Source organism: Bombus bifarius, unplaced genomic scaffold (genome assembly GCF_011952205.1).
Source record: "Bombus bifarius isolate JDL3187 unplaced genomic scaffold, Bbif_JDL3187 scf7180000007978, whole genome shotgun sequence".
Lineage (NCBI taxonomy): Eukaryota > Metazoa > Arthropoda > Insecta > Hymenoptera > Apidae > Bombus > Bombus bifarius.
The window spans coordinates 2,543,454-2,556,141 of NW_022884363.1; the positions used below are offsets into that span (position 1 = coordinate 2,543,454).

Sequence of the window (12,688 nt, forward strand, 5' to 3'; positions counted from 1 at the left end):
AAACATTATATGTTATATTTGTAATTGCCATTAAATACAACATTTAATGGTTGATATACAACATTATATACAACATACAATGGTTAAATACAACATTTAATATATATATATATATATATATATGTTGTATTTAATTACCATTAAATCTATTATGTACATTATATACTGCTACAACATATGTATGATAGTAGAAATAAAAAAGTATTATTTAATCGTTGTAACAATTTATTAAATAGTCAAACATACACATAATATTGCACTAATCAAAATGTTACAACTTAGGGCGATCGTTTAGTCAGAATACATTCATATTAGTGTGTAGCATTGGAGATAGAAAGAGAGCAATAAAGCAATAGATAGAATAGAGGGGCAAGAATAGAACTGGGTTTGGCAAGCGTGGTGATTTTACACCTACCTTTTAACCGGACCGTAGCCGATTGTATTGTATTCGGTTTACGATACGTATCATGCTTGGCCCAGGTGGTTTCCCTAAGAAAAGTGTATTTCTATTTTACATACTATTGCAACACTTCATCATCGCTGTGACAAAGTTATTTAACAACATTCTATACCGAAGCTAGTTTCCAATAGATTGTAGACATCAAAAATATGAGATTACAGATAGTTGTGATATGTGTGTCGTAAAATTAGAACGTGTTACGATCTACTAGATTTTCTCAGCTTTTGCAGTCATGCATTTTTTCAAGAAGTAATACATTTTTTAAGAATGACTTAAATAGATCGCGATCACACCATTGAAGAGTTTCAATGCGCGATGCTGAATATCATATTATGTTGGATATGTTGGCTGTTTTGGGCGGGTCTTCCGACACTTACAGCCTATCCTGTATCATCTTCTATACGGACAGGTACGTTAATTGCATATTTGAATATTTATTTTGATAACATGTTGCTAATGAGAGGTTATTTTGCTTACAATAGATTTGCCATACTCCTATGCCACATCAAAATGGGAACGATACTGGATACAATATATCCTTGGTCTTTTAAGCGTTACTGCTACAGCATTTACCTTAGTTGGTTGTCTTTGTTGTCGAAGACCTAGGAGACCTAAGGGATTTCAGGTAATTTATTGTCATTTATTTTGTTATTTATAACAAATGAAATTCCTTACCGAGGTTACTTATTGTCTAAGAATAATGACTTATATGTTACTAATTGTAGGACAAAACAGGAAAGTGCAATCAGGTAAAATTAATGCTACAAATTTTTTGAATGACAAAATTTAAATATAGTTTTATTAGAAAATCATATTAGAATCAACAAGAGTTGTAATTAATCCCTTCTATTTAAGTATTCAAAGCATGATAGCAATGTGAATTTAAACAAAAGATTGTTTTAGCATTAAATACTATTTGTTTATTCTACATGTTCAGATATATTGTTGATCATAAAATTATAACAGTTTATATAATTTTTACAAAAGCTTTCTATTTATGAATGTAGAAAAAATCATTAATATTCATTACATTTAAATATATTGTAAAACAATCATGTTATTTTATATATAAAGAAAGTAATAAATGTATCATGTCTGTTATTTTTCTTTCAATATTTAGGTATAGCTGCATGTGTATTATTTGCAAGTAATTGTAGTATGTAATATAATTTAATATATTTTAATTTTTTATGAAAAGATTTAGAAACTATAATTGTGGTTTTATGTTATAGGAATTCAAAGATGGGAACAATATTGGTCAGGAATCAGTATTTGAACATTCTCTCGAAGGTTTAGAATTGAATGTTCCACATGTGTTAGTTGCTTCAGAGAGAGTACAGTTTGAACCTTTGCCTGTAGAACATATTATATCTGGACCTAGAAATACTACAAAACCTAAACCATTACCTTTATCAACATCTTTTTTTGAAGAACATGATTCTGATTCTAATACTCTCCCAGAACATTGTCACGAGTGGTTTGATGCACAGGACTTATGTGTACCCAGAGAAAAATTGAAGTATTTAAGAGAGATAGGTCATGGTTGGTTTGGAAAAGTTGTTGAAGGTCGTGCAGATTTAGAAGGACACAGGAGAACTTCTAAAAATGGTGGTGTTATTGTGAGAATTCTTACGGAAGAAGCTACTATGAAGGAAAAAGCCTGGTTTCTTGGAGAGGCTACTCCATATTTGAAGCTACATCATCAAAATATCTTAACTTTATTAGGATTTTGTTTAGAAACTGATCCGTATCTATTACTATTTGAGTCATGTTCAGTAGGTGACCTCAAAGGTTTTTTATTATCAAATCATGATAAAAAATCTCAAGAAGCACTTAATAAAGAAAACATCCCAATTCGGATGGCACTAGATATTGCTGCTGGATTGAAACATATGCATAGTCATGGATTTGTACATACAGATTTATCTGCCAGAAATTGTTTAGTAGCATCAGACCTATCAGCAAAATTAGGAGATTATGGAACTGGTGTAGAGAAATACCCTGAAGATTATTATGTAGTTGGAGATCGCGCATTACCTATTAGATGGTCAGCACCAGAAAGTGTAGAATGTACTGATACTACTATCGAAACTAGAGAAATTACATCTCAAGCAAATATGTGGAGTTATGCTATCTTTCTTTGGGAAATTATTACATGGGGAAATAGACCATACCACGATAAGAGTGATGAACAAGTAATTCAAATGCTCTTACCTTTAAGAACTGATCTTTTATCAAATGGTATACAAGTATTGCAAACATACCTAGAAAATTGTCCATCAAATATATATCAAGCAATTCATTTATGTTTGAATTTAAATCCACAGAAAAGACCAAATTTGGATGAGGTAAAGCAACTTCTTTTAAATGAATATACAGAATATTTGGATTTTGAACAAAGGTGGGAGAATTTGCGAGTTAACACTAAACATGTTCGAAGTGCTAGTTTACAAGATCTTCGAGGAAGTATAGATTCAGATTATTGGACCACTATTGTCGACGATACACCTCGACAGTCGTCATTTCGGCTCGGACCTGGTGAACTAGTAAAAAACGTACCAAATTTTAAAAATATTATTCATCATGAATCTAGTTCTGAAACTGAAGAAGAAAGTTGGAAAGGACGAATTGAACAAGGAGTTTACACTGAAAAAGTGAAACAAAAATCTAAATCTGTTACTGACTTAATGGTACTTGTACATATCGATTTTGATTCTGATGCAGAATTATCAATGGGAGCTCAAATGTCAGAAAAATATGGGAAAAAGAAATTGCCCGCTACCGGCAGTGATAGCGATCTTAGACATAGCATTCATGCAGATGAATTTGACGAAGCGTTAAGAAAATTACGAGATCCTTTGCCAAATAATACTTGTAATAAAATCAGGATGTTAGACATTTCAGAAAGGCCAAAATTACTGACATTAACTATGGATCAAACTCAAACTCCGATTTTGAGATTATCTTTAAATGATCAAGCATCTGACACTAGATCTGTTGCAAGTGCAAGTACAGAAGCATGCAGTGAAAAACATGTATTAAGACTTCTGTCAAAGGGGGATCCTAATTTTCCTCTTCTACGTTATGTACCTGATGATACACCTTCTTGCGAAATGTTAGAAGAAAACAATAAATCTCAATCTAATGATCCATTTAAGTATGAAAACAGCGACAATATTTGTTTTCCTAATAATTTCTCAGTTAGTTTTGGGACTGATGAAAGCAATTTAGTTGATGTTGCACTTTGGAATCATGCATTGGATTCTGCTTTAGAAAAGAAAGTACCTGGTTTCTTGGATGAAGGTGAATTTAATGAATATATAGAATCTTCGTCTAAACAAGAAAATAATACCACACCAAAATTAACTGTAACTATTGAATCTACACCAGATACTTTACAATCTCAGAAACACTCTATGTATAATGCAAGTGATAAATTTTCTAATGAAGAAGATATAGACATAAACCGAAGATGTTTACCAAATGAAGATGAAGAAGAAAGAAAACAATTATCTACACCTGATGATGAGCAAAGTTCTGATTCTGGATTTAGAGATAAAGAATCCTGTGAAGAAGAAGAGAATGTTTATGCTTTAATTCCTTCCACCTCTACTAATGATTCTACAGCGAATATACCAATATATACTGAAGAAGAACAGTTACAAATCTTATTTGAACTTGATACTATTCTTGATGCAGAGTACTATGCAACACTTCCTGATTCTGGAAAAATGACAGAAAACTTAACTTCAATTAATTATACAGAAAATAAAATTCTTTGTACAAATGAAGATGAATCTGATTCTATTCATACTATAGATACTGTAGTTGAAATAGAGAATAATGAAAATTGTACCCCTAATATTAGTTTAGTAGAAACTGACATAAAATTAGTATCAGAAGATAAACAAGAAATACAGGCAGAAAATGTGATTGATATTAAGAAAAATATGGAATTAAAACATTTAAGTGATACCAATTTTTCTTCTCAAGAAACAGATTTGGAGCAACATAATATACAAACAGATATTAAGTATCTCAAAGAACAAGGTGAATTAAAACAATATTTACAAAATAAGGGCGAAAGTGAAATTGAGATTAAAAATAGAAATGAAATTGGAATTAGTAATGACAATGATAATGTAATTATTAATGCAAATGAACATGAGGACAAAAATAAAATTGAAAATAAAAGCAAATACGAAAATGATATTAAAAATAGAGAAGAAAATGAAAATGTAAATTCAAATAAATTTGAAGATGAAAATGATAAGAAAAATAAAAATCAAATTGAAAGTAAAAATGATAAAGAAAATGAAAATAGAAATAAACATGAAAATAATATTGAAAATAATGATGAAAGAGAAACTAGAAATAAAATTGAAAATGAAAAAGAAATAGAAAAGATATATGAAAGTGACAATGAAAAAGAAATAGACAAAATAAATGAAAATGAAATTGAAGATGAAGATAGTTCTACAATGAGTTTACGTAGTGATAATTCTTATGTATCATTTGATATAGAAGAAGAGTTTGTAACAGCAATTCGAAATGAACTTAGAGAGAAATTACCTTGTGCTCAGATGTCTGTTGTAGAACCATTAGAAGCTCACGATGATGATAATCCATCTATATCTAGTGATATAGATAGTAAACATTGGGACGATGATGATAGTGAAGAATCTTCTAATCAAGGTAGTGGAGGAGTGGGTATTTCAATAAGGTACTGTTTTATTTTCCAACAATATAATACAAAATTATTTAACCCTTTGCGGACGGGACGATTCGTAATCAACCGTACCGTGGGGCCCAGCTGCTGCCACGATAGTTATTTAAAATTACCAGCGCACATTTCTGCTTAGACACGCTTTTCGTTCATAGATGTCAAATTTTAGACATATGTACATGCACAGATTCTCCACAGGATAAATAGAATGACACACATATGAGTCTTTTGGTTCTATCATTTGTTTTCTCCGAATGCATATATGAGTTTCTCGCCCATAGCGACACATATATGAGTCATTCGGCTTTATCAGTTGTTTTCGCCAAACGCGTATATGAGTTCCTCAGCCAAATTGATTTCTTACGCAGAACGCATATATGCAGCGGTAGTCCGCAAAGGGTTAATAATGATTATAATTTATTTATTATTTAAAACCAAACTTAAAAGTCTATTATTATATTTAGGTATAACGTATATGATTCACCACTTAGTCCAATCCAAGAAGAACGTGAAAGTACTCTTACCTCGGAGTCTTTAATATCAAATTCTAGGGATACATCAATCGCTTCAAAAGAATCTGTTACTTCGGATGATGTATTATTAGTTGATACTCGAACAAATAAAATGATTTTGTTAGAAGGACTAGGAGAAAAACTACAAGATGATGAACGAGATACAACCAATGGAGACTTATCTGAAGAAGAAAATCTGGATTATAATTGTTCGGTAGTTCGTTCTCGTGATGATAAGTCGCACATTATGATGGCGAGTGGTGGAGCACCTTTACCAAGTCCAGAGGAGGAAACTAAATGGCAACAATTGCCTTCATCTTTTCCATTGCCATTACCTTTACCATTAGAAGATGATTTAATGTCAACAAGTTTTGGAACAGAGCATGGGTGGGTTAGTCAGGATGAAGATGATGAAGAAGAAGAGGAGGAAGATGACGAAGAAGAAGATGAAAATAATAGCTCCAGCTCTGGTGAATTTGTATGGAAAGTAGGTGCATTATAAATAAATAATCAAATATATATGAATTTATTTTTTATATATGTAATAATTTCATATTGTTTTACAGAGGTATAATGAACCGCATGTCGAGCAAGTGCAAATTCGAAGTTGTTTAAGTAATAATGAAGGAGAAATACTAGATGCTGATATCGAAGATGAAATGGATGCAGAAGAAGAAGGGGAGGATGAAGAGGAAGAAGGTGGAGAAGAAGGAGGAGAAGAAGAAGAAGAAGAGGAAGAAGAAGAATTTACACCATCAGCTTGGAATGCAACATTAGCGCCTCATCGTTCTGCACTAAGATCTCCAGATAAAACATTAAAATCTAGTGTAAGTTTTATAACTTACTATACAGTTGTTTAAATATAATGTAAATATTTATATCTTTCTATATTTGCTTTTGCTGCTAGGATGAATTGGTAGGTATTCCTTATTTAGCAATATTTTCTTTATATGTATATTACGTATATTAGATTACATTTATATAATGTAATATAAATTTTATTAGATTTATAATGTATGGTCTATTCAGGATCAAAAAAAGAGTGTGTGGTTTAAGAAACAGCGCTATCACTGTGTATACGAATACCCGAAGGAAACACTGGCTACAGAAACTCAAGGAGAACCAACCACTACTTGGGAGCCAACTTCATATAGTGGTAAATTTTAAATATTTTAAAGTACAAATAAATTATATTAGAAATTGGAAATTCATATATAAGAAAATAATTGGAAAATTATCTATGACGTATATAACTTTTCTCTAATTTTAGATTGGGAGGAAATGATAGACGAACCACGATTAGATCTGTATCCCCTTGATTATGATGATACCAATCATACTGGTATGGTCTGGTATTATATGCATTATATATATATATTTTTTTTTATTTAGTTAATATAACATATGTAAAATATTTATGAATTTATATTTTACCTTATATCATCAAACTTATTTTGGTTATAGGACACGAAGAGTTTTTTGTGAGCAGTTCAAATCGTCCGTTTCAATTTCAAACTAGCGAGAGTAAATATGTTAGTCAATTCTTTCCTGGTGCGTCTACATCAGTGATTGAAGAACGAGACGAAATAGATGGTGATGAACAAGGAGTACCACAAAACGGAATAGACTTGTTAAATGATTGTAGTCAAAGTCAACAATATCAATTAGGAGAATTAAGGCATACTAGAGATCGTTTAAAATTGAATTTATCTACAACTGGCTCACCCTTTGTTTCTAATAAACAAACAAAAGAGGATAATGTAGAACAGTTGCATGATAAAGAAAACATGTCAGAATTCTTGCAAAGTATAGACTTTACACAGGACCAACATATTCTATCAAACTCCTTGAATTACAATACGTTACCAACGGTGCCTCCCAAAGACATTCAACAAAAAAAGAGTCTTGATCCGACTTCTTCAAAAAGTGCCCAATGTGATAGTCAAGAAAAAATTGAGCCTATTGACAAGTGTAGTGTTTTGACTCAGAACTAATGTGTTTCGAAGACGTTAGTAAAATGTTAAAAGAAATAATTTAGCTGAAGTCCGTCCGAACTAATTTCGTTGCAAAAGTATAGTGATTACTCAACGATTTCACTATTAAATGAATCTCGAATTATTGTACATAAGATGTAGCAAATTTTTATTGTGGCTGAGATTCAATCGATTGTCTATAGTATTATATTAAATTTTTGTTTGTTGTATAGAAACATTAACATAAATAGAGCTTAATACTGATATAATTTTTTATACAATTAGCTTCATGTGACGATAAAGAAACGTAAATATTAATTGAATCAAATAGCAGACAATCGATTTTTAAAAGCTACATCAAAACTAACGAATAATTTCATTTCATATCTGTAAATATTTATTAAAAGTTGTTCAGTACGTAATCGTTATGAAAAAAGTAAAATTTGTGTAAGTTAATGTTATTACTTTCATTGATGATATATGATAATTATTCATATTGATTTTTAATTATTGTTATCTTTAAATACGGTATCTTTCTTGGTATTATATTAAAATTATATTAGTAAAAAACAGCTCTCTACTCTAAAAGTATTATAGTGTCAATCGAGGGACGGTACTATAATTAAGTCTCAACCTTTAGCTAAACGTGTACAGTAACTGATTCACAAATAATTCTTTTTAAATGTACGTTGTACTGTTATTTTTACTAGAACTGTGATGGGCACAATTTGTGCACTTTTATTTCAATTAATTTGATGAATCAAATTAGTAAAACTGCAGATGAAGTAGCACAGAAAATATGCTGCCGTACTTTCCTGCATACTATTTTCCATACTTTTAAATATTTTTGAGCACCTCTCATAGCTTTTTTAACCATTTTTAATATTTAGATAATTTTTTACAGAAGAATAATATTGCGTGAGACATAAGTGCACAAGAAAAAGATTGTTTATTATGAATATGGTATTAACTATTAAATTCACAATATGCAAATATTTATTTGAATATAAAAGTGAAAACCAACAAAGATATGTTAGTAACTGTTAATTATTAATATTATACAATTTTTGGGAAATATCTTTCAAAGTTTCCAATGTTGCTACAACAAAAGTAAATCATAATATAGCGGCAGAATAGATTAGATTAATAAAAAATATTAAAAAATACAAATAATACCAATATACTTGATATTTGCACCGATATATAATTTCATTAACATATGTGAAATCGAAAACGTACATGTTATAACTACTATTAATAGCACTGCGATTATTATGCAGTTTTACTACCATTACAATTACTATTACTATTATCACTATTGATAATGCTAACTCCATGCTCATTATAATACATAGGATATTAATAGAGAACGATTAATATATTGTTATACAAAGCAGACATTGATTTAAACAGAATATGTGTTTCATTGTTATTATTTCCTATACCGTTATAACATACACATTTACGTACGAAATATTTTAGTTTCGTGTATTTTGATTAACTTCACTAATTTTAGTTTATTTCTACAGAAAATCATAAAAATTTAATATAGTATTGGATAAAATACAGATGATATAATTAATTTGCTCAAGTTCCAAGACAGATAAAGAACATTTAAAATTTTATTATAAATATTTTACTTATAGTAATTAGTTTTATAAAATGTTTGTATAATATTATTTTATGTTTGTACATTATTAAAAGTTTATATATGACGTTGACGATTACGCCATAAAATAATAAGTCCTTGATAATCCGCAGATGCAAGAAGAGATTCATCATAATTAAAAGATAAAGCAATTGTCGGTGTTGCATGACCTTCAAGTCGGTTGATTTTTGCTGCTTTGCCTTTTCTTGCTGAATCCAATAAATGTATTGTACCATCTTCAGAACCAGTGGCTATTAAACATGTTTCCATTTGTGGGCAAAAAGTAGACCTCACAAGGTATTGTCTGTTAACAAATTTATGAATTACATTTTATTGTTATAATTTTATAGATTTTTCGTATTAAAGAAACGTTTATGCTTGTAATAATATTCAAACAACTTACTTGTGTTTTATTGGATATTTTGTCCACAGAGATAAAGAACCTTGATTGTCAATAATATGATACAATAATACTACATTACAAGCACTGCTCACTAAAAGTGCTGGCCATGGAGCATCTTTTGAAAGCCATGAACGCCAAGAAAGACTACTTATCATTCCACCAATTTCTTGTACTCTCTTTAATTTCGTTAATCGTCCTGATCCTGATTCCAATTGAAATGACATAATAATTCCTCTATCATTTCCAACCCATATTATGGAACCACCGCTACCCTCACAAGTTAATGACAGAATCTGAAATAGAATACTTCTCTTTTTATTTAATATTATTTTTTAAATAAATTTTTAAAAAGTGAGAACAAACAGTATTCTCATAGAACTCATTAAAAAAATAATAATAAAAAATTAAGAAAATGGCAGGTTATTATAAGAATTAAAATGAATTATAATTAATTTTAACATAAACATTTATCATTAAGAAAGATTAAAGAATACTAACTTTTCCACCAATTTTGCAAGATCCATTGCGAGTATATATACCAGTAGATATATTCAAAATCTGTACTAGTCCTTGAGAATTACCAGCAACAATCAAATTATTATTTACGGGTATAAATCCACAGCATAAAACTTCTGCTCGCTGTTGATCATTAACCACTCGTAAACAAGTTGGATTATTTTCTGGATTCAGGACATTCCAAAGTCTTATTGTACCATCTAGAGAAGATGAAACTATAAGGTCATTACTAATACTCCAGTCTAATGCAGTGACACCTTTTTTATGTCCTTCCAATAAAGCTATCACTTTTGGAGGAGTACTGATAGCATCACATATCGATAATAATCCATCTAATGATGCACAACATAACTTTGATCTATCATTATTTGCAAACTTAAGCATCATTACAGGTGCATTGTGTTGATCAAAAACATGATGCATTCCATCAAAGGCAAAACTTTCTGCAATTGATTTTCGTTGTATATTATAAAGTTTTGTTTTAATTTCAGATTTCTCTTCTTCAGCTGTATAGCTACTAAAACTATTTTGTTCTAAGTTTTCGCCATATCGCAGAAATAACAGTTTTGCTCTTAATTTTATATAATTTTCTCTAATATTTGGATCTTTACTAAACTTTTCTTTTAACAGTTGATTTCTACGACGAATATAAAGCATTCCTGTAATTATCTTATATTAATCATTTGTAAATCTTAGTATGTTACAATATATTGAATTATAAATATACATATACAAACCTAAAGTAGGTAATTTATTTACACGTTGTGCATTGTATTTAGCATCAAGAGCAAAAACTTGTTGATGCCACATAGTAACAATTCTATATATTTATACAAATCAAATAATATCAAGTACTGATTTGTTAAAATAAATATAGTATTGCATAAGATAAAACGCTACATAAACATGGACATTTAACCTATTAAATAATTTATGTTTTGTAAAAAAATATATAATACAAATGTTTAAAAATGTTTTTATTTATTATTCTTTTGTGCATTTTTCTTTATTTTTTGGTTTAGTCATAGCTTGAAGCAAAACATACGTATTGTGCCAATTTTCTTGGGTCTATTGACGTTAATAAGTAACATTTTTTAAAAATATTTCATTAACTCGTACGTTCTCACTTGCAGTATATTGAAAATTTATATAAACGCAATTAATAAGAATTTTAAGTATATTGTCGTTAAAAATGTTAGATTGAATCGTTATCATTCATTTTTGTTCTTCGTTACAAAATACGCACGGTAGACATATGTATGTACATTTATATATACATACATATGTTACATAAAGCACTCGTATATAAGAACATATATGTATGCATATATATTTAAATTACATGTTTATAATAAATCATTTCAATTTTATCTTTATTATATACATTCTTTTACAGTATTGTTTTTAGATATTAAACTATTAAAATTTATATATTTAAAATGTATTTATATGCAGCCACGTTCCGTTAATACGTAAATAATAAAATTAAGGATCAATAAGTGATAAATATTTATAAAAAATCCAAGCTGATTTTTCAAATCTGGTTTTAATTAACAAATAATTGAAGATCTTAAATATCTATAAAAATTAATTACTTTATAGTGAATATCTTGTTTCTGCATTTTAAATAATTTCTCTTTATTTAGACAACTAAAGATTGTTTAAAAAATTATATAGTACTGGTTGAATTAAAATATTTTACACAATAATTATATATATATATATATATATGTATGAATGTTACAGGTTTTTTTTAATACATTTATTCTCAGATACCCATATTTATACACAGTAGTGGTGGCTATTTTTTTAATAATTATATAATAGCAATAATGACGCAATGAATTTTGCATCTTTCGATAGATCATTACTTGATAAAAATACAAAAATTATTAATGCTTAATAATTGTTATAATGAACTCTTTAATTTAAATGTTTAAGTTTCGTTTACATTCTATCATTTTGTAGAATATTTTGCAACTTTATCTTTCATCGTACATTACATTTAATATACTTGCCCCTAATTCATTTGAACATACACATAAGATTGGAAATATTTGAAAATTTATATTGAAAAAAAACAAAAACAAGAAAAGTAATTGATTTTTTCAATTATCATACCAAACCCTTAAATGTTTACATGAGTGGATTTATATAAATATGCGTATTTTGAATGCGTAAAGATGTTCTAAAAATGTTTAATATAAATTTATTAACTTATTAAAATGTTTATATAACTAACATAAACGCTTTAAATATATTATATTTTCGATTTTAGGTGACTGAATAAGTACTATAATGTAAAGCTAAAGCAATCAAAAACAATTTTTTTATATATAAAATGTGTATAAAACATTTACTTAAAGGACTAATTACAAAACGTTAATTAAATTGTATATTTGTAATAAATAATGTATCTTAAAAAGAAATTTCTTTAAAAAAACAAGATG

At 28.6% G+C, this 12,688-nt stretch overlaps 2 protein-coding genes across 2 annotated transcripts; one reads left to right on the top strand and one right to left on the bottom strand.

Annotated features, from left to right (window-relative positions):
• Positions 1–199: 199 nt before the first annotated feature.
• On the top strand, positions 200–9,086 carry LOC117204322 (rho-associated protein kinase 2-like). The gene is made up of 11 exons (XM_033441598.1): positions 200–869; positions 943–1,085; positions 1,186–1,209; positions 1,693–4,698; positions 4,735–5,183; positions 5,651–6,185; positions 6,265–6,525; positions 6,606–6,614; positions 6,728–6,854; positions 6,969–7,040; positions 7,163–9,086. The coding sequence occupies exons 1-11, from the start codon at positions 776–778 to the stop codon at positions 7,690–7,692; spliced, it is 5,250 nt and encodes a 1,749-aa protein (XP_033297489.1). The 5' UTR covers positions 200–775; the 3' UTR covers positions 7,693–9,086.
• On the bottom strand, positions 8,853–11,511 carry LOC117204321 (WD repeat-containing protein 13-like). The gene is made up of 4 exons (XM_033441597.1): positions 10,976–11,511; positions 10,221–10,897; positions 9,723–10,015; positions 8,853–9,623 (listed from the first exon to the last, which is right to left on the bottom strand). The coding sequence occupies exons 1-4, from the start codon at positions 11,046–11,048 to the stop codon at positions 9,377–9,379; spliced, it is 1,290 nt and encodes a 429-aa protein (XP_033297488.1). The 5' UTR covers positions 11,049–11,511; the 3' UTR covers positions 8,853–9,376.
• Between the last annotated feature and the right edge of the window lie 1,177 nt (positions 11,512–12,688).

What these genes read in the sequence shown, in the direction of transcription:
- LOC117204322 (XM_033441598.1), top strand. Translation starts at nt 776, where the DNA reads ATGCTGAATATCATATTATGTTGGATATGTTGGCTGTTTTGGGCGGGT. An exon ending in ATAGAGAAGAAAATGAAAAT is followed by an intron (nt 4,699 to 4,734) that starts GTAAATTCAAAT and finishes GAAAATGATAAG; the next exon opens with AAAAATAAAAATCAAATTGA. An exon ending in GGAGCCAACTTCATATAGTG is followed by an intron (nt 6,855 to 6,968) that starts GTAAATTTTAAA and finishes CTCTAATTTTAG; the next exon opens with ATTGGGAGGAAATGATAGAC.
- LOC117204321 (XM_033441597.1), bottom strand. Translation starts at nt 11,048, where the DNA reads ATGTGGCATCAACAAGTTTTTGCTCTTGATGCTAAATACAATGCACAA. An exon ending in CTTGCAAAATTGGTGGAAAA is followed by an intron (nt 10,016 to 10,220) that starts GTTAGTATTCTT and finishes ATTCTATTTCAG; the next exon opens with ATTCTGTCATTAACTTGTGA. An exon ending in AAATATCCAATAAAACACAA is followed by an intron (nt 9,624 to 9,722) that starts GTAAGTTGTTTG and finishes ATTTGTTAACAG; the next exon opens with ACAATACCTTGTGAGGTCTA.